The following is a 23,057-nucleotide window of genomic DNA, read 5'->3' on the forward strand; positions in this document are numbered from 1 at the left end:
TATGTGTTGCTGGACCCCTTTAATAGTTTCTCTCCCGCTACTGCCTACAACCTCAGGCCTGGGGCTCGCAGGTTTGGAAACACACTGACCTGGTATCTAGCAAGAAGAACAATGAAGTATTTAAAGGCAGAATCCACACCTGAGTTATATTTGCATTCACAACTGCCTCACGCACAAGAGGCAATCAAAGAAGAAATAATGAATAAACTTTTCCATTGAAAAGGGACAATCAAATATATCTTTTATACTAAGGTATTTTCAAGAGAAAGAATTCGTTAAGTAAGAAAACAGATGAATGCTCTTCCAACTAGAAAAGAACATAGAAGTGAAAATGGTAATAAAAACCGTGCGCATTCCAGAGATGATTGCACTGCTAGGAAAAGCTGCTCAGGTATTTCGGGTATCACACCTGGATATAAAGCGTGGCATTTAAACATATGATAAAACATTTGACTGCAACAGATTTTGTGATAAACTTCCTTCGATTCTTGCAGCCTATTTCAGACAAGATGTAATTTTGTTACAGAAATCACTGATGACAAAAGTACTTAATCATTATAAAGCTCAAAGCTATTGTTTCTGAATTCAAGAACAAAGTTCACTGTATGAATTTTTAAAAGGAAACTAACTCAAGACCCTGGAGTCAAAGAAAAGAAAAAGAAAAGGCAAACAAAAAACAAAAAACTTTTGAACATTATAGGATTGCGATAATAGCTTTTTCAGATCTTAGATGCCTGCTATTTTGTGAGCCAAACCCAAGAATTAAACTGCTACAAGGTTAATGCCAAGATGCTCATTTAAAAACAGTATTGCAATTGTAGTTTTTGCCCAATGGGAAAAAGTTAAAATGCTCTAACACAGCCATTCCACTTCTTTATGAGCCTAGGCCAATATTGGGAAATTGGTTTGCTCCTGTAATGTTAATAGCCAGAGTCGTTGCAACCCAAACTTGTTGCACTCAGATACACACATCCAGGTAGCGGGAACAAAACAAAACGCAGAATACTATATTCCTTTAAACACAAAGATCTTTGTTGTTGTTTTTGCCAGAATAGATATTCCCTTAAGAAGAAACTGATACATAAAATGTCATTAGTGCCATTTCAAAATATCTTCTGGGCCAATCTTGCAAGTTAAGGATGCAAATATTTTGGCTCCAGCTCTGCGAGGAGATGACAAGTAGTTTCCCCAACTACTGGGCTGTGTCCACAGTCTACCAACAGGAGAGTGGGCTGTGTTATTATCTGTCAGGCTCATCTGTGGAAAGGTGCCTGCTGCCCCCAAAGGCATGCTCCAGCAGGCCCGGCCGAGGCTGGCTCCCTGACAGCGCCTGTTCACTTTCCTGTCACGGCAGCTGTGGCACTTGTACCACTGGGGTTGGACTGCACCGTGTTATCAGTGGAGGAGAAAGCCCTTTCTCGTTGCCAGGAAAAAATAAGTTGCCCAAATGGCAGGGAGAAAGGTGGCAAAGAGGCAGGGGTGGTGTGAGAAAATTAAGAAAAGCTTTGCACTGTTGAAAAAGTCTGAGATAGGACCTGCCCACCTTGCTTCTCCCCATCCTCAGAAATTTTGTATAGGTGTTTAAAGAAAATGATAAGTTAGGGAAGTGAGAAGTTCTGAAATGCTTCGTCTTTGGAAAAAGTAATGTGTGGGTATTTTCTTCTCATTTGTAGCTAGAAAGGGATGAAGGGTAAGCTTTCTAGGAGCTATTAGGATTGCTCTCTGAGATCTCAGCCTGGGTGGGGGTTCCCTTGCCCCTTCCTGGGGGCCCCTGTGGTCATATTGACAAAAACTGAGTACATATTAGAAAGATATTCAATATTGTTGGCCACCCCTCCATTCCCTACTATCCAAATTCCCAATGTGCCTGTCCAGACAGTTCCTAAGCTCCTTGAGAGATGCATTTCTTGGGTATATCTTTTGTAATGTTAGGACTCAGCCATCAGAAAAGCAAAAATCCCAGTACTGGCAATATTGAGTTCTTTACTAGCCAAACCCTAGATAGGAATATATTTAAATGAATAGCTGTTTTGACAAGTTATCAAAATAGAGCACTGTGGGAATGAAGAACAGGATGGATTTCTGCAAGGGACTAGAGAGAAATGAAGATGCCAGAGGTGGAGGGAAGGGAGCTGTAAGGAAAGCTAGAAGCACCAAAGGAAATTTCCTTTCTAGCCTGACTTACTGAGAATCATGTAACTTCTGAAAGGAGGACAACCTGAATTTTAATGCCCTCTCCACCAAGTTACCTACCATTTCAATGACTTCATTTTCTCAAAGACTTAGAATACCAAAACCTGTTCTAAAGAATTTTGGCGAGAATTCAAGCAAACAGCAGAGAGTTGGGCAAATTATAGACACAGCATGTGTTAGCTTGTTTTTCCCATCTGCCTTGTCTTGCCCTCCATGATTTCAAAGTCAGCTTTTCGATTATCCATCAGATCTATAGATTCAACTATGCCACTGTCAGACAAGCTTTAAACCAGAGGCTTCCACAGAAGCCTCTAGTGGAAATCCATTCTCCCTCTTTTTTTTTTCATGAGAAGAAAATACTACATCTAGGAAGATTTCCCAAATATGACAGCCTCTGCTAGGAACCTCTCCCACACTGTTGCAGTCAGCAGCCCTACTGGCTTGGTCCTACCAGTAGTGTTGCGACCTCTCCCTCTCAGGCCTCAGTGGCCAAGAACAAGAATAGCCTGGTCAAGGTTATGGCCGACCGACTTGACAAATGTGAGTTCCACACACCTGTGGGTAGAATCAACACCGGGTCAATATGAAATTGTCAAGGGTCACTGGGTTATGTGGATACCTCACATTGGAGGTTGATGTTTCCAGTGACCTCTTCCCCCACTCCTCACACAGAGACTCATCTACTTGAACTGAGCCAAAGGTGTTTGGGGAAAAAGGCCCAGTTTTTGGCTGGTGGTCCTATTCTACTATGGCACTGATGAATCTCGTTAAAGGTCAAAATAGTCAGTGACTGCACTGTTATTCAAGTGCACTAACATCCTTCAGTCTGGCTTCATTTACAAAGAAGGAAGTTAGAATTTTGAGGGATGACTATTTGCTTTCTCTCTCTTCCTTACACAGCCTTATAGACAAGTGCTCAAAGCCTCAATGGCTCCCAAGTGCCTTCTAATGGGTTCACTCTGTGGCTAATATTTCTTCCTGGCTCATGGCGAACCTGGACAACTTCACTTACTGCAAAAATGACCCCCTTACCGCAGCCAAACTGCAACAGATTTTTTTAAAGATGTAAACATAAACCATGAAGACTAATCAGTTTCATACCCCATGCCCTTTTTCAGATGGGTGATTCAGGTGCATCAGAGACCATCCTGTTTTTAAAAACTCCAGGAACTAGAAAGGAACCGACGTCTTCTTAAATAATTTGTTTGGGCTTCTGATCTTATTGGAAAGTTGTGTTTTCTCCTGCTAATGCTTTGACTAGTACCTTGAAATGATGTGCTCACCGAAGAAGAATTTTCAAGAGGGTATGAGAGTCACATTTGCAGAGATGATTGAAAGCTCAGAGGGACAAGAAGAGCACTTGAAACGCAGACCCATGACATTTACAAATTATCCCTTATCTCATCCTGCTCTCCTCCTTCAGCCGCCTTGCAAGGGGCCTGTTTCTGATTACCTGAAACAGAGAGAAAGTCATCCACCGAGGTGATGTCATCCACAGCCTCTGTCAGCACTCGGACCTGCTTCTCCCACTGGTCTTTGAAGACGTCCATGTTGTCCTGAGCAACTTTGCTCTGTGGCCGGGCAGCCAGGGTGAGAGCCGCATTGATGACCTATTTGTTAGAAACAGTCCAAGGACACATTGAGAACGCTCTTCAAAATACCATCTTGAAACCCCAAACTGTACTTTCTTCGGATAAGTGGGTTCTGTTTTCAGAAGGGCAATCAAAAACATGAATGATAAAGTAGGCCATCAACTACCATTAGTTTTTGTGTGCTTTGCTTCTCTTTTAAGATATAGTAATTAGCATCAGGTTTCAGAAAGTGTTTACTGGACAAGTCTTGTTTACTTATCACAGACTTATCAATGGAGGAAGCATAACTTGTTTTACATGTGCAAGCTTAGAATTTAGTTGTTGAGACAAGGTAAATAGACATGGAATATTTAAATAATAGCCCACAACAAATAAAACAAAGCCAATATGAGTAGAAGAGATGATAATGCCACAGTGATTCTGAAGAGACTGGAATAGTTAGAGTCTCTCTCTCTCTCTCTCTCTCGATAAAAGCAGAACTTGAAACAGCCCATAGAAGTTTGGTAGCACATTCTAGTGAGAGAAAAGAGGGGAAGGCAAGGGATAAGAGTGACATGAGGGTTGTAGTGTGAAAGGTTTGGAGTATAGAGTCACTGACCAGTTTTTGAAACAAAGTGAATAAAGCTTACCTGGGGACACAGGCTGTCAATCTGGGTGGCTGCCATTCGAACTAATTTCACCCCTTCTTCATTGTTGGAGATGGAACAGGCCAAATTGGCAACCTGTATTGAAGAATATTTGAGTGAAAATTACATGGAGGCACAGGAAAAGTGTACTGTTGTGGGGCCTTGCACCTTCTCTGGAGAGTGGCACATCCAGGAGACGTCTTTCACAAATCAGATTAGGGTACACTTCAATATTGAATCAAATGTTACTAGTTTTAATGCTAAGTTAGGCATCTCTTCCAGAATAGAGCGCTAATAACAAATTATTGCTTCAGGATGCTCATGCGCACACAATAATGTTTTTCAACTGCATTGATTTGAATTGTCTATTATGGCTGCCCTAGTCTGTAACTTGAGTCCTATTAGACTCATCACTGAGTACAGAAAACTGTGATTTGGGTCAAATAAGTACTGAATTATAATCACTAAGATATGTTACAGGCAATGCTTTGAATTTAAAAGAGACTCACAATTAGCTGAAAATCAGTGTGTTCTACCTACGGGAGCTCAGAGCTGCCTGTCACAGTGTGTCAGGAAGATGCCAGCCCACAATAGGCAACTACAATGTTTTCAGAGGCTGCATGGGTCTGAGAAACGTGTAGAAGAAACTGATATAATCCACAGGTAGCAGTGGAGCGTGGGGCAAATTAGAACATGCAGGTCTAGTATAAAGGCACTCAAATTTCATATTTTTAACACATGACACCAACCAAAACAGCTGAACAGCACTTAAGATCCCAGGTCAAGCATTTCAATTTGTATTACCCCTTTTCTTCAAGGAGTGAGAATTGATAATACAAGGTCAGATTGATTGGCTAAGGTTAACAGCATTCAAAACACCATCGGAACACTGATCAGTCCCATCAGGCCAGTGTAAACAGGACAAGAGGCTGGGAACTAGAAAGGGCAAAGGAGTAGAGAAGGGGTGCCAGCCAGGCTTGGGTGCAGTAGGGCAAGTAGAGCAAGTGATTAGCAGAGAGACAATCTGTGGGAGCCTCCTGGCCACCTGCCCTGTTGTATGTGGCTCATGTCTGCTCAAAACCATGCTTTCCTACCATGTCTGAATGCCCTGGAAGATTATACTGCATCACACATGTGCAGAGTTCCTAATGTGAAGGAAATCTTAGTAAAACAGTGGGTGCAGTGGGAAAGCACAGAACTGGTGATCATTTGGAGGACCATCACTTGTCAGCAAAAGGAGTTGGGTAGCTGGTAATAGTATAAATACTTTCAAATCCTACTTTATTAAATCATTAGTCCAAAGAATCCTGTTTTGAAGCTTTTAAGGACATATTAAGTTTATTACAGTGAGTATATATAGTACTATAAGAGATCACAGACTGAGTACCAAACTTTATCATGTAGTTTCTTATATTTAATACTTCACTTTTGATTCGTCAGATCATCTTCACCATTTTATTTAGTTTTCAGAATAGTTGTGTGAGAAAGACAAATATATATGTTGATACTAAATGCCCAGGGGCATGAAGTTTCTTAAAGGCAAGAACTGATAATACAAATTCTCAATTCATTTTCCTTATATCACATTGTCTCCACTCTGCATTTTATTTATCTTCGTTGTGTTTATTCTAGTGTGCTCTATAGTCCCAAAACCAGATACATAATTGGTGTTTAATATGTGTTTATTGACTTAAAAATAGCTTTTTCATATTTTTTTACTTAATATAGTGATTTGTAATACACCATAGATTAAAGATATTCCCAAAGGTAAAGTTAAATTTCTCCTTTAATTTGTTTAGAAATTTTTTCACATTACTTTCTAGCAGATGTTTACCAATACTACGGTGCTAAACAAGGTCCCTACATTCTGCTCCATTATTTGACTCCAGAATGCTGTGTTCCCTGTTCATGGTATGAGAAAAATCAGGATGCCATGGTGAATTCCCCAAAAATATATATGTATTTAATATAAAATTCCATGATTTAATCTTCTATTAAATTCTTCCTAGTTTTGCTATTAAACAACCCTTCAGTTTATAAAATAATTTCAGGGAATTATTTTGTTTGTTCTTTATCAACATTGATTGGTGTGTGAGAGGGACTTGAGGTCACACTTTTGCACAGCAGTGAACAATTACTACTGAGTCTGGCGTGATCTACATAGCAACAACATGAAAACTCAGAAATAATCCAGGAACAAGGTCTTGGATAATATGTTGGTAAGAAGAGGGAAGAAATACCCCATATTCTCAATAAAATAATGACTCTAGGCCTAATATTTAATGGCTATTAACATAAAAATTCACATAATTAAGAGAGAGTGAGAACCAAATATGTATATCTCGATGAAAGGACATAATACTACTCATAAAATGTTTTTTACCAAAAACAAACCAAAACCCCAGAAATTATCAGCCTTGTGTTCACTTCTGAATTTATAGGAGAATCAAGAGACAAAGAAACATGTAAAATGAAACCACATAAGTGAAATCATGAAAATCCTGATGTTGATAAACTAGTAGGAAAAAGTCAGAACCATAAGTGTTGGGGTTTCTTTTTTTTTGGTTCCTGAATACAATAAATAAACTGTAATACATACATATGGAAATATGTAAAAAATAAAAGTGCATTGTAAAACAAAGTAAATTTTAAGTATTGACTAAATATATGATGATATTAAGGAGTGAACTAATAATATTTCAGTTATTTTTTAAATGTCCATGTCTTTTAGAGATAAATAGAGATCCTTATGGATGAAATGATATATTTGGAATTTGCTTTACATTTATGTAGGCTAGGGAAAATGAGGGGAAGTATAGAAGAAACAAGGTTGACCAGTAGTTGATAATTATTGAAGCTGATGATAGTATGTAATGGCTTATTATACATGCTCTACTTTGACTTGAAATTTTCCATAATGAAATAATTCTAAAAAAAAAAAACAGATAGGAACCACAATCTATTATACCACCAGCTCTGACGAAAAATTCTCATTCTCGTGCTTATAAGAATCTCAAAGGGGCACAGAACGAGTTAGGTAGGAACCTGAGTATGGTTTGCAGTTAAGGCTTGCAGACAACAAAAGAGTACCAGCCTAAGCATGGAAGAGGAATATGGTGACTGGACTGTGAGTCACAGAGGTGGCTTACACACAGAGTCAGACCAGAACTCGGTCTCCTGTTTGTGCTGACTGCAGATCCCTAGGAAGAAGCTGAAGCTGGAAGCTTAAGGGTTAAGAAGAACTGGGCTCTTCTGTGAGGAAGATGCCAATCAATGAGTTCTACATGGTGATAATGGACTTGTTTGTGTTGTTTTGAAATATTTCTTCATCCTTTGTTTAAATAAACTCTGTTATGTCTGAAATCTAGTGTGGGAACATCACTGACCAACAGAATCTTAGTAAGGAGCCATAGCACGAGCAACACTTAGCAAAATGCAAAGAACTGGCAACTCCCCCAGCTCTTTTAGTCCTTCAATTACTTTTATTCTCTTTAAAGATTGATAAATTCTAATGTCTGGCAGCCTCCACTCTGCAATCCACTCCTGCTCTTTAAGTTCACTTCAGATCAAAATTTTATTTACCTTATATTGTATTCAAGAATATTCTGAAAATATTTATTTCCAATATGGTGCTAAGGATTTCACTATCTCCAAAGGCAGGCTTGTATATTTAAATTGGTCATGGACTCAATCCAAATTCCTACCTTCCTTATTCTGCTTTGGCTTGCCTTTCTACTTCCCACTAGACATTGGTACCATAATAACTCTGCACATGGTTTCATATATTGTGCTTTCTACAACTCTGGCAGCAAACATTACGTTTCAGTCTTGAGGCAGCTCCCAGTCAATAATGCAGCTTGAAATGCCAGTTGACAATTCAACATCAGCCCAAGACTAGTGCACACAATAGGTACTTAAGAACTGTTTAGCTGCTTGTTCTTTATAGTTCTTATATTCTATCAGAAACTGTGGTAAAAAGTCCTATTTTTTAAATCACAATATTTTCTCCTTAAAAATGGTTTTAGCATGCTAATCTTTCTAATACAGGGAGAAGGGGAAAGGAATGGTATACTAGAATTATTAGACATTTGAAAAAGATTAATAGCAATAACAAAGTAGACAACAGACCATTAATAGGTTTGTGTTACTAGATTGCAACTCAAAAGATGTTGAGCAGTATGGTTAAATTTAATAGATTTTGAACTTGCTTGCATCTACCAAGCAAATCCTATTTGCAGGCTGGCTCTGGCCTTTGATTTCTCCATTCTTGAATTGTTTACAACTTAGCTGAGGCAACAAGAGTCATTTGACCTTCCTAGAGGCTTAGAAAACAAAGTCTATCATTAATTATTAAATATTGAGCTATTTTGATTGATTTGGGATTTCTGAAAGTGACTAGGTCCATGAATAAAGTTGGCAGAGCTCCTTGGTGAACTAATTGTACAAAACTCACATCCATCTTTTATGGAAGGAAGACCCCCAACACACATGCATATAACTTCTGAGAGTATAATGAACTTGGGGCAATAGAAACTGCAAAGACTGGGCCAAGTCACTATATCTGACTTAGTGCCTTAAAAATGGTGATCTTGGAGAAAAGAAAGCAGCTTAGTAGTCATTACTAAATTGTGTGTTGCTGACTACAAGAATTGAATGGGTTCAGAAACAGTACCTCTGGGTGGGAATCAGTAAACACATGGATGGTTATAACATCTATTTTACAATATATTTTTTCTAATTGTTTGATTAGCACAACTTTCTGGATACTCAAAAATTATGACATTTTCTGCTCTTCTGGAGGTACATCATGTGAGTAGGTAAAGCAAACAATACCATCAGTAAGATTAGAAAGACATAAACCAGCAAGGTAGCCTGAGGCTGATTCAGAAAAACAGCTGTCTCCTTGAACTGAATTTGTACTACAATCAAATGTACATGAATATTCCCTGACATTTAACAATCACCCCAGGAGACGAAAAAGCAGGTAGAGAGAGTCCAGGGACATGGGTAGGAGAGTTAAAGTGGACAAATTCAGAAACATGTGGAACCCTCATGAAAATACATTGTGACCATTTAAAATACAAGATGTTTTTAATCACAAAAATATCCTGCATAGCTCAAAGTTCAAGATGAGTAGCATACCATGACTGTGAAATTTGGTTTTCTGTAGATATCGCTACAGAAAGCACCTTCATTTAAAAAATGCCATAGTCTTGTTTGAGCGCTTATAATAAAAGCCAAAATGCCTGGAAGGCTTAGCTTTAATTAGACATTACTAATAATGTATTTAACTCCAAAGTGACATGAGGTGCATCAGAAAGACCAGAATGTTTTCTTCTTTTCTGGCTGCCCTAGAAATCAAATCGTTGTTTTTCAATATGTGTAATTCTGTTCAGTTTTAGATGCCAGTGCATATTTGATGTGTTCAACCCCTAAACACTCCATCATTTTATTAACTTTTATAGCTTTAGGTGTTATACTGGTGTTTTAAGAATACACTATGAAGTAAATCAGAATAGCAATTCTGAGGTTTATAAAGTACTTGCCCCTCATGTAGATATTTCATTATCATCATAAATTTGAGGATAAAATGAACACACTTACCATTAAAAGGGAATTTATGGAATTTCCAGACACTACAGGTACATGGCCATATAAAAGCATAAAGGAAGAGATGATGGCACAAACCTTGCACATAGCCACTGTCTGTAACATTCATGGCAATGAAGAAGGCTATGCTCTCGACATAAAGATTTATTTAGTTATCTGTAATGATAGCATGAACACACAAAAAGACATTAATATATGTGTGGCTATCCTGTCTAGAATTGTAAGGGTCCTACAGAATATGCCTCATGTATTACTTACTGATGGAATTTTACAATCCGGTGAGAGGTGAAATGATACACTTCCCTGAAATATTCAAGAGGCAAGACAGAAGCAGCTGATGTGAAGACAGGGATTTGACCTTATGATGATGCTGGACTTCCACAAAGATGGTCTTAGAGAAAGACCTAATGACCACACTCATGACTTGATACGAGGAAAGCCCCAGTGATCTGGCCACCCCAGATTATGTCAGCAGTAGTATCTCTTCCTGGTTGGGTATTTTGTTCTTTTTGTGTTTGTTTTTATTGTAGTATAGTGTATTAATTGTTCTATTTTATTTTTTCCTTTTTTATTCAATTTATTGGGGTGACATTGGTATATATCTCATATATAATACATGTTTCAGGTGTACAATTCTATAATATATCATCAGTATATTGTATTGTGCCTTAACCACCCCAAGTCACGTCTCTTTCCATCACCATTTACCCCCCCCCTTACCCTTTCTTGCCTTCCCCCAATTCCCATTTCCCTCCTGACTGAGGTACCTTGGAATCTTTTACAATGCAGCTGCCTTAGGAGATGAGTTTATCAACCTGATTACCAGTAACTGGGATTCTCAAAAAACAGAGGAGACCACAGGGATAATTTGATAAGGGAGGGATGGCTCAGGAGAGGTTGGCAGCCGGGGCAGCACGAATCCCTGGGACAGAAGAAAATGAGAAACACTTTTTCACGCTTCTGTTTTAAATGACTTCTGTAAAGCATCTGTGATTAAAATGATTCTATATACTTCCATTTTTTTTAGAATCATATAATGGTAAGAGCCTGGGCTTTAGAGATGGGCGGCTAAGGTTTACATCTTGACTTCTCCTTGCCGTCAAGCATATTGCATTAGTGATATGACTCAATTTCCTCAACTATAAAACATAAATATAAAGTAACAAAGTGGTGATAAGGTTGAAATAAAAAATGGACAGAGTGCTTAACCCAACACCCAGTAAGAAGTTGACAGATATTATCTTTATATTGTGAAAGGTCACTATGAAAATTAAGAAATATTTTAATAACATACCCCATCATGGATGTATGTACTCATCTATTCAAATCCTGATGCCTAGAATGTGCCGTACAGAAAGGTAATCAAATATTTTTGTCTTTTCTCAAGAAGTTTATATTTTGGTAAAATTAAGTAAGTGCATTTTTGAAGCTCATATTGTAAAATTTAAGACAAAGAAAATAAAGTAGAAGCAATGAGAGTAAAGAGAAGTCTAAGTGATCATTTGCATAGTTGATCCTTCAGTTATATATAATTTTTATATAGTTGCAATCTTAGCATGTATCTTTTTTCACTGCTTAATCTCTTACATAGCAAATATTTCCAGATTCTTATATAGTTGTAATTAATTTTTTTTAAATTGATTAAGACTCCTAAATATGTATGCTTTATGTGTTCAGTCAATTTTCTGTTTTTATACACTTATAGAAGTCTCTGATATTTGCCCTTCCCCAAAACAGAGTTATGTACATCCTTAAGCATCTACTTTTGACTCCTGTCAGAAGCGTGCTTTCTGGGTCAGAGAAACTGGTTGTGTTGTGGCCCTTATTTACATATGGCCACAGTGCCTGATGCAAGGTCCCCAGCAATGAGTGAATTGCTAATTCCCCGGTGTCACCAGCATTATATCGCATACTCCTCAACACTGTTCCTCCTTGCCTTCTCGGCCACCACATCAATCTCAATGTCTTTCCAACCTTCATTCTACAAACCGCAAGTGGAAGTCAGGATTGCTAAAAAGTCATCTCATGTTTCCACAGCTAGATTGTGAATTCTTGCAGGACAGAAGTCTTTATTATATCTAGCACAGGTACTCCATTCCAATTTTCTGATTTTGCTAAATCTTACAAATTCTCTGTATCTGTATAAAGTGGAGCACCATTTAACTTGTCATAACTTAATCGCCCCTAGAAGGATCCTGAGTCCTATGACCTAGAATTGGGAGTAAGTATATGTTCTATGCACCATGCTTTTTGGAATTTATCATTAAATCAGCATTCGGCAGCTAATACTAACACACAGTATCTGCCACAGGATGCTATGAAGCCATTTCTGCCTAGTCCCACCAGGCTTCGTAACCTCACCAGTACTTATATACCTATAAGAACACAAATCTTCATTCCTTAGGGGTCCTCAGGAATGCAGAACTGCTCTTCTGCCTGTGCTCGTGGGTACACACACACTACTAGCAAATGCTGTTTGCATACCTCTGCCCAAATTAAAGTGATCAGTCTGCCCTGGTGACTTTAATAGAGGTAATCACCAGTTCACATTCATAAACAAATTAATGTGCTTGCTTCATAGCTGAATCACTCAGCATAAATCTATACCCTTCTTATATAAAAACCTCAGTGGCTTAAAATAATGCAATAAAGCACCACCAAATGCCTTCTTGATGCCTCTTCATCAATAATGTGTGGTTGTGTGGAAAAGATAGGAGAGACTTAGCATGTGTTATCTAGAATCACACAACAAATGCAATGCCCTTTTAATTACTATTGGCATCCTAGGATTTTTGTTTTACCCATCTTTTCACTCAACAACTGAATTCTTGCCCTCTACTATTAATTGGTTTCTCAGAGTCCCAGGTAAGTGGAATATTAGTTGACTTTCATATATGTGAGATGAATATAGCCCCACTGCACACTGGTGGGCCCGGAGCCCAAGGTTCTGTCGCTAGCAGTGGAGAAGGGCCACACTGTACCATCAGTGCTTGACTTTTACCAGAAGCCAAGGACTGTTTGCAGAATATCTGAATACCTAAGTGTAGGTGTTCTTTATTGCCTGGTCTCATCCATTTCAAGCTGATAAGCAGAAACATGGAGTCAAGGCCATAACCACAGTGTAAAGAGATGATAACCATCCTAACCAACATTATATCTGACCTCAGGCCCCTTTGTACAGAATTCCAAGTTGATAAGGATGACAGAAGTCTCCCCATGTTCTCCCCTTTATGCCAGTGTTTTTTTTGTTATTGTTGTTTGGGGGTGTAGGGGGGTAATAGAGGCAGATGCCTCCACCAAGAAACCTTTCAGAGATCAGCTAAGGTTCAATTCAAAGTCCACAAGTCCCTGAAGACTGGACAATAGGAATAGATTTCTTTGCTAAGGCTCTTCAGGGTTACTGCCTATACCACTGGCAGCTGCTTACCACGTACTAATGTTTTAGCCCTTATTTAGGAATCTTTCAGTGGTTATGTGTGGATAGATGAGTAAGTATTTACACAGTACTAGAAATACATATATGTGCATATATATATACAAACATACATACATACACACAGGGTGGGGCAAGAGTAGGCTTACAGTTGTGAATACAAGAAACAGTTTATTCCTGTATTATTAATTTTTAATTATTGTATTATTTTCTACACACACAACTGTAAATCCACCTTTGCCTCACCCTGTATAGATGTTGTGTGTGTTCAATTAAATTTCAACCTCCCTGAAATACGGTTGTTTTGTTCATCCTTGTGGCCCCTGTGGCTCCCTGTACAAGATCTTGCATATAGCAGATATGATTTTAGTCCCTGGATGTTTCCTGATCTCCTGTACTTACCTCTGTTGACTCCTCCACCCTCTTATGACTACTTAGCCAGCAACAAATGCTAACTGATTAGTCGAAGTAACTATTCACAAAGGTAATATTTCTCCTCCCAGAGAAAAAATTATTCTCTAATATATTTCTCCTAATATAACATCTTAACCCAGTTAAGATGTTCCTGAGTCCTTAAGAACTTTAAAGTGTACATTGTAGAAACTTCAGGCCCCCAGGGAAGCCATGGGGGAAATATGCAGGGACATTGATCTTTCTTTAAGCTCTGTCATCTTTATCTAAAAACGCTTTTGTCTTTTCTTCCTCTGATCACCTGATTGTGTGAATAAAATCTTATTGTAGCACATCTTTGCCCATTCACTTGCAAATTGTCTATGGTTGCATTTGCACAACAAGGGCACAGTTGAGTAGATGTACCAGAGACCACAGGACTCATAGCTTCAGGTTCGCCTTTGCCTAACACCTAGGGAGGTTCTTCCCCAGCTACCTAACATTATTAGCCCAGTGAGTACACACACCCTCTCTCCTTCTCATCCCAGCAGATTTTTGCTTGCCTGCGTCCTGAAGGACAAAGTCAGAAGAAGCCTCATTTCACTGATAACCAAGGCTTCTACAAAACTCTAACAAGCTGGAGACTCCCCTGTTGGGTGCCCTGCACACCTTTCCTTCCATAGGCCACAAGCCCCTATGAAAACCTGCAAATATGCTAGTGTCTTGCTCAGTTCTGAAATCTAACACAATTCCATGATGCTAGAACAGAGCAGCGTGGTGTCAGAGGACTAACCCAGAGTTATTCCATGTCACCTGGGAACCATCTCTAAAAGGGCCCTGCCACATGGAACCCCTTTTCTCCCATGTGACTTTCAAGTAGCCACCTCCACCTTGCTAGGCAACAGAGGCAGCCATCCCACTACAGAACCTTGGACACCAGATGCATCCTGGTTTCATCTGCAGGCCCTCAGGAGACCAGGACCAGCTCTAAATGGAAGCAGCAGCTGTGCTTGCAAAAGCACATATCAACTTTCAGCCAAGGTTATGTTCATAACCAATGCTCCCAGGAATAGGCCAGGACCACAATACCCTTCAAATGTGCCTCAGCTTGGCAACTTTCTGCAGAACTGTCTTGCTACCATCCTCAGTGGCTCAGTTTTTTTCCCTAGCTGAATTAATCATCTGGGTGAATGGCCAGTTCCCCTGACCTTTCAATCTGCTGTGTAAAAAACAAACAAAAAACAAACAAACAAAAAGCCAAGCCTGAAGACAGCATTGTGACTAATAGTCCCTGAGAAGAGCAAGGAATGAAGAAATTCTAGGCATCTTGCTTCTGTTCAGCTTTGTACTCCCCGGGCTGTTTATGTAACTGTGGGATTTTTGCCTCAAGTAAGTTCAGCTTTGTTTTTCTATAGGATCCACGTTTAGCAAGCATAGTTGTTTGGGATCATCAGTAATATTGTGTGTGCACATGGAGCAAGGGAGACAGAGAAAAGAGGCATATGAAGATATTTGAGCATTATCATCCATGTAAATGCTGTCTCTTAGTTAAGTAAGCAGTAATTAATTATAACTTTGCCTAAGGTGTAAGTAATTTTTTACCTTTTAAAGGTCTTAAAACCTATTATTTCACAACAGAATATTCTGTGCATACAGATAAAAATGTACATATTAATTGGAACTTTTTAGTGAAGAAATATGATTAACAAGCCATGCTCATGAGCCAAATGAGGCTACTTGCTTGTTTTTGTATGGTATTCAAGAAAAAAAAAGAAAAATCTTTATGCATTGGTTAACATATGTGCAGAAAAATATGTTAGACCCTATATTATGTGGCCCACAAACCCATAGATATCTACTATTCTTAACAATAAAGTCTTCTAATCCCTCTAACATTGTACTGTTGTAAATATGAAGATGCCGTGGTATTTGTTTGCTTGTAGACCAGACTAGAAGTTGTTCCAGCTACTCTAGTCCTGGAATTCTATGCTTCTGTTCAATGAAGCCCTGTGTACTGGTATCATTTCCCAACCTCTTCCCAGGTAATGTTCATCAAAGGAAAGGATCCTTCACATTCCTTGCGCATTTAATTTATATATTTATTTATTTACATTAAACCATATTACATCATTTATCATTTCACCAGACTTAGCTTTCCCAAAAATCCAGTCTATCCTCAGGGACTAAAGAACTGCTAAGTTTGAGAATGGTCCAAAGAATATGCCCAAGACTTTAAAGGGAATTCACAAAGAAGCGCAAAAGAAGCATGTTAGAAGCACTATTTCTAGAATATTTCTAGAAAGCTCCCAATGGGACTACTTTGAAGAAAACAGCACTCTTCTGGATGAATATGTTTTATGTAGGAGTTGTACCCTGTATGTGCCAGGACCCATTAGATCTATAATAATGTCTGAAGAAATGAGTTCAGCTCACTGGTCTACATGGAGAGAATATGGGATAGAGCTTTAATACTGAAAACATTGTCCGCAGGCTGGTGAGAAAGCCATTGCATTTGGGGTAGCAGGGTGGTAATTTAGAGAGCCAGAATCTCAGGTCTTCCCTAGATCTTCTGAATCACAGTCCATATTTTACAGAATCCTCAGGTTGATGCTCAGAACCATTATAATTTGAAAAGTATTGGCATAATGCAAATCACATGAGATATAAAACTGGACTAGTGTGCTACTTGGGCAAGTAAGTTATTCTCTTTAAGTTGTCATGTAACCCTCTATAAAAGTGTTCAGATGCCTAATTTTTATGGGAAGGATAATTTATTATAAGGTGTCAAGCAAATAAGTGTTCTCCAAGAGGCTGACTCCTGTATGTGATTATGTGAGCCACTATAATACAGTACATACTAAAACAAAGTGAGAAAAATTATTTTTATGGAAAATGTCTGGCAATTTAGTCTGTTTTCTGAAAATTATTTGACACTGGCTATAGGAAGTCAATGACTAATTCATATGAGAACAATGTATAACTCAGAAGGTTTTAGAAATCCTCTAATGCAATGGTTCTAGCCCTGGCTGCGTATTCTAAACACCTGAAGCATTAAACAAACAAACAAAAATACCAATGTGCAGGCCTGACCTGAGATGCCAGAATAGGACTTGCCCATCAGTAATTTTTATTTTTAAATTTCACTGGATGATTCAAGTGCCTAACCAAGGTTGAAAACCACTGATTAAATCCCAACACCTTTTCATGTGCTCCATCACCATCCATTTTACCAAAGAGAATTATGCCATAGGCTTTAGAAGACTTGCCCTTGGTCATGCAGCTAAGTTTCTGCAAAATAGAGGCCAGAATCCAGGTCTCCCTTTTTGTCATTCCTAACTATGGATGGGCATTGAAACCTCGAAAGAAGCATTAAAATTATATAATATGTATAATTTAATACATATATATGAATTCTGTATATATATACATATATATGTGTGTGTGTATACACACACACACACACACGTATATATATATATATAAATAATCAGCCTGAGATCCATTTTCACAGACTCTATTGAGATGCCTATTCTGTGGACTACAGGGGATCTTAAAGCTCCCCGGCTAAGCCTAACATGCAGCCCAAGTGGCGAACTGTCTCCCCATTCTAAGTTTAATCTAATCATACTCTAAATTCAATTTGAGCATTTCCCAGCAGTGTTTCCTCCTCCTCTAAGTCTTTACTCCGTGTCCCTCAGTTTTGATATTTCTTAATGAAGACAGATCAAAGAGGGCCGTGGTGAGCTGTCTTTCCCAGCATTTTCCAAGTTTTCTATATCACAAGAATCACCTAGGTGCTTAAGCGTGTATTTCACCAAAAGTTTCTGATTCTTGAAGTCTGCGATGGACCTGACAATTTCTGGTTTCAAAAGACTCCCCTGATAGCATTTATGAGGCAAATTTCAGATAATTCAGCAGCAACAGCATCACTTGGAACTCATTAGGAGTGCCCACTGTTGGCATCATCCCAGACCTAAGGACTCAAAAGCCCTGGGGATGGAACCCAGCCACCTGTGTTTTAACGTGCTCACCAGGTGATCTGGAGGCACACCCAAGTTTGAGACCCATAGATCTACCACCAAGTCTTCATTTGACAAATGGGACCTGGTTTCTAGTTTCCAGGAACAGAAATTTCCCCTAAACAGCACGTTTTTCTTCCTTTAAAAATTTTTTAAAAATCATATATTACTTTTTGCAAGTCTGTAACAGTAAGTAGTTTGTGAGGTTTCCTTTTAATTAGGGAGGCTTAAGTACTATCATTATTCATGAACATTCTGAGTAAGAGTGAGACCCTGTGATGTGACACCAAAAAGGACCTTTTCCTGAGTATTCTGGGTGGTAAAACCAGCTAGGTTGTCTTGCTCTCAGATTCTCTCCCCTGAAATGCAGACATGCACACACACCATGATCTTTTATTATGCACTCCTCCGCACCCCGATGTTATAAGGGTAATCAGAGGAGGTCAAACATCCATAGTTATCTCCAGCATTCCTAGAGAAGTTTACATGTAAGGAAAGGCTGGATGCCTGAACAGGGTGCAAGACACTTTGAAAGTTACTATTTCTTTCAATTCTCAGAACACTTGAAGTAACGAGAGTTTCATTTGCATGAATATAAATTGCACACTTTCTTAAGTTTTATATGTATTTTTCTCATGATAGCCTCACACACCCTATGAGGTAGGTACTATTACGATCATTGCCATTTTATAGATGAGGAAATCCAGGCACAGAGAGTTTTCCCAGGTCACCCCATAGCAAGCAGGAAAGTCAGGTTTGAATGTCAGCAGACTAAGACAAAGCATATTCAACAAATGCCAACATAATGCTTATTTCTCACTCATCACAAATCTCTAAACAGGAAATAATTTGCTTCCATTTTACAGATTACAAACCAGAAGCTAAGAAAGGGTAAGTGCATTGTCTTGATCATACAATTAATAACTGGCAGAACTAATATTTGAACTGGAGTCCATTTCCAGGTCCCATGTGTGTATGTCATTCATATATAAATATATATATAATGTAATTAATATTATGAATATGTAATATATAATATATATTATAAATAGGGCTATTGTACCCTCTGCATTCTTACCAGTGGGGAAGGCAGCCTTCCAACTTTAAGTTATAGTCACTTCAAGAGGTATTTAGAAAAAGCTAACATTATTAGAGTAATGAACACCCTTCTAGCAGAAAATACACTTCCCAATAGAGAAAACAAAGGCACAAAGGACACAAGTTGATATTGAGGATGAAGAGCAGATTGGAGAAGGGACTCTGGAAAGTCTGGCTTGGTTGACTTCAGTTTTGCACCTGAGACTGGTCCTGCTCTTGAGCTTTACCAGACACAAATTCAAAGTCACTTAACTTGACCATGGTACCAAGTTGTTTCCTCCTTACTTTGAAGATATAAGAGAGGATGTCACTAACACAGAACTGAGGGGTTGGCATAAAACGAGCTCCTTCAAACTGGAAGAGACATTGAGTCCCCAACACCTTCCGAGACCTGCCTTACCAGACTCCAGCTCCCAGGCAAGCAAACACATTGAGCCCATCTAACCAAGCAGGGTAGGAGAGGGTTCCTGAGTGGCTGTTCCAAAGTAAAATTCAGGAAACTTAGAAGCATATTTCTGGCCAGTATTCTGCCTCCTATCTCTCTAGGTGAAGAGAAAGAAGATGGAAACAATCAGTCTAAGAAATCTAGCTGTGACATTCTGGCCCAGCCTAACCTGAAACCACGCAAAGAGAAAAGAGTAGCCACAGGACATTGACTTCTGCTTCATTTGTTCACTCTCTTGCTTAATGAGTTTAATTAATCACCACAGTTGGCTTAGTGAAGTCAAGCAAAATAAGAGAAACAGACATCATCTCTGCCTTCAGGCAGCCCAAATCTGATGGGGTGAGGTAGCCCTACAAGAGCAAGTGCAATGAGATGCGAGACCTGCTGTTGAGGGCCATGCCAGCTGCATCAGACACACAAAACAGGGGGGTGATTCTATTTTGTGGGAGGGCTTAAAGAGGAAGGGGTCCCTCAGGAAACACTTCAATGAGGCAAGTCCTGAGTCTTGCATAAGGCAGATCCTAAGGTGGGGGATAAGGAAAGGGTAAGTAGAAGCTGGGGGCATAGGCAGGGAATTCCAGGGAGAAGGAACAATGTGAGCCAGGTCCAAAGAGCCTGAGCTGTTTGGATGTTGGCAGGCAGCTCCTTGAAGACTGAGCATAATGAGGGTGGTCAGCAGGTAATGCAGCTGGGGCCAAAGTCAGTGCCAGGGAAGGCAGAAATTTCACTTTCCCCTGTAGGCAATGGTGAAGACTTTTAGCATATAAGGAACACTTGGACAGTTGTTTGGAATGTGAATGGGAGGAGAATGAGACAGACAGAGCTGGGATCTGCCTCTAGAGTCAGAGTGCAGAAAGGAAATTGTGCACCTGCTATATATAGAGAATAGGAAGAAAAAAGGTGCATGAAGGCCAGTGCACAAGAAAGCACTTTACGACTTACATTTTCTGACCCCTATTTTACAGACAGGACATAGAGACTCAAAGAGGTTAAGTACATCCCCCCATAATCATCCTGCTGGTCAGGTTCATAGCCAGGACTAATCAATCCAAGGCCTGTCTTGCCAAAGCCCTACCCCCTTTCCCCAGGTGCTTCCTGTGTTCCATCTTCCCCTGAAGGCTTGCAACCCCCACCAACAGCTACCCTGATGCTGTGACAACTTAGGCAGAGATTGGTAACTCCTGAAGCCAAGGTCGAAAGGTCCTATTCTATGCTTTTGCTTACTCTAATTCTACCTCAAAAGTCAAATTCAGGCCCCGTGCAATCCAGGAAGCCTTCCTTAGCTAAGCCCACAGAGGCTAACAGGATCTTCCCTGTACTCTGAAATTGTACAATACTAGTTTTAAACGTGTGTCTCCAGTTTGGTTATGTTAAAACCCTTCTCCTCTGTGAAGATCTTGTCTTCCTAATTATAACGTGCTTTTCAGAGGCAGGCACTGGCTTCCCCCTCCGATGAAATGTGATGCTGAGAACACAATGAGTGTCAAACCCTCCTGCGTGCCAGCTTCTGGCTGCATGTCACTGTGCCCCTCATAAGAGGGGCGGGCAACTCACCTTGGAGCCCAGCCTCCTCACATGCTCATAATTGACATATAAAATGTCATTTAAAGTTTAATTCCAGAAAGAGGAATTGGCATCACCTATCTTCCTCTCTCCAGCTCCTACCTTATAACTTTCTCTTCATACAGGCCTGCCATTACCACCAAGGCATGCATATTTTCCTCCTCCTGCCTCTCTTGCCCACACTCCAATCATTCACATGTTGTTTCTCCTCAAAATTTACAGCTCAGCTTTATACATCTTTTCATTGTATTAAAAGTCACTTCTCTCTACTCACTGGTGCCAACCTAATATTTACTCAGCCTTTGTCACACTGACACTTCAGCTTCCATTTCTGCTCGCCAATCTCCTTGAATTCTGCTGTCCCCTGTTCAGCCTGCTTGATATGTGCAAGACTGCAATGAATTTTTTCATTAAAAATCTCCTCCTGCTAACTGCATAGAAATGGTATCTGGATGATTCGCAACACCTTCTTCTTAAACGATTTCCTACTCTTGTGTGACCTTAACTATTTTCATCTTTGATTTGACAATTCCCAAATCATTATCCCAGTCTCCGTCTTCCTTCTTCCACTCTTGATGTAAGGTTCTGAATTGAGCCTTCTGCTCCCAAAAGATGTCCCACAGTCACTTTGAAGGTAAAATTCCACACACACACAAAACAAAACACCCACCTACCTTCTCCTCAGTTTCACTATCAGCTCATGACATACACAGGACAGGAAACTAATTACACAAGACAGGAAACTAAGATTGTCATTTAGTTTATACACAAGCCTTATCACGTTTAACTTAACTGTAAAGCATCTTCACTTTGCTTCTTTCAAATCCCTTTGCCATCATCCTAATTCAAATCTTTTTCAACTCTCTCTCTCTGATTGCTGGGATAAAATGCAGCCAGTTTCAGATAGTCGCTCAGGGCCTCCAAGCTGGGCCTGGCCTGAACCTGCAGCTTCACCCTTCACCTCCTCTGTTCACAGCCCGATTCTCTCACTACAAAAGGGTACAACCTTCATCGAAACCTGACTCTTTAGCCCCGATTTCAATGATGCTTGAAAAAAAGCTGAAGTTCGTATTAATAGCTAATCACCCTAATGGAGTGACTATTTCTGCAACCTAGCAGAGCCCCACAAAAAGTTCACACTCTGGCTTTGGACTGCAAATATGATTTTATTTGGAAGCACAGAATACTTGATTCACTTTTTTTTCTAGCATTCGTTGGCAAATTATAGGAGAAAAGAGCAGCAGCTGACACAAGTTAGCAATGAGATTGTTATGGCAAACAATCGTGTCACGGGGCAGGGATTCCTTGAGTAACTTCACATGCTGGCTTCTCTCCATTTTTTTAAATCTTCACATGGGAATATGTTTAGATAAAAAGAGAGAGAAACATCAATGAGTCACCTCCCCCGGGTGCCCAAAATGGGAATCAAACCCATAACTTGGTTGGTGTATGGGATGATGCTTCAACCAATTAAGCCGCCCAGAGAGGGCTCCCTCTTATCATTTATTGTCTGGGGTCTAATTCTGTCCAATCCATGACTTTTCTGGTCATTCTGAAGTAATACAGTCTCAACTCGGCTATGCAGTGTGTCACTTCCCTATTGCTGCTGTAACAAATTGCCATAAAATAAGAGGGATATAAGAGCACAAATTTATTGTCTTACATTTCTGAAGGTCAGAAGTCTGACATGGGTCTCACTAGTCTGAAGTCAAGGAGTCAGCAGTGCTGGTTCTCTTCTGGAGGCTCCAAGGCAGAACCCACTTCTTGTCTTCTGTCTTCTACAGGCTGCTTTGTATTTGCTGCGTAACAGTTCTTTTCCCATTTTCAAAGCCCGCAGCGGCCAGTCCAGTCTTTCTTATGTTGCATCATCCCGACACTAACTCCTCTGCCTCTCTCTTTCACTTCATAAGGGCCCTTGTGATTACATCGGGCCCACCTGGAATATTCAGAATCCTCTCCTTACTTTCAATCAGCTGATTTGCAACCTTCATTCCACCTGAAACCTTAATTCCCCTTTGCCATGTAAGGTAACACAGTCACAGGTTCCAGGAATTAGAATGTAGACAACTTGGGGTTGGGACATTATTC

The 23,057-nt window shown here is 39.6% G+C and overlaps 1 protein-coding gene across 4 annotated transcripts in view; it reads right to left on the minus strand.

Annotated features, from left to right (window-relative positions):
* Positions 1 to 23,057, minus strand: part of CTNNA2 (catenin alpha 2) — a 1,098,262-nt gene that overhangs the window by 96,788 nt on the left and 978,417 nt on the right. For all 4 annotated transcript variants that reach the window (XM_053664696.1, XM_053664695.1, XM_053664693.1 and 1 more), the window contains exons 10-11: positions 4,415 to 4,507; positions 3,647 to 3,803 (exon numbers count right to left, since the gene is read on the minus strand). In XM_053664696.1, the coding sequence (XP_053520671.1) occupies positions 3,647 to 3,803; positions 4,415 to 4,507 (250 nt within the window). The remainder of the gene's footprint in view (positions 1 to 3,646; positions 3,804 to 4,414; positions 4,508 to 23,057) is intronic.

This window comes from Artibeus jamaicensis, unplaced genomic scaffold (genome assembly GCF_021234435.1).
Source record: "Artibeus jamaicensis isolate MK-2021 breed Jamaican fruit bat unplaced genomic scaffold, CSHL_Jam_final contig_384, whole genome shotgun sequence".
NCBI classification, from domain to species: domain Eukaryota; kingdom Metazoa; phylum Chordata; class Mammalia; order Chiroptera; family Phyllostomidae; genus Artibeus; species Artibeus jamaicensis.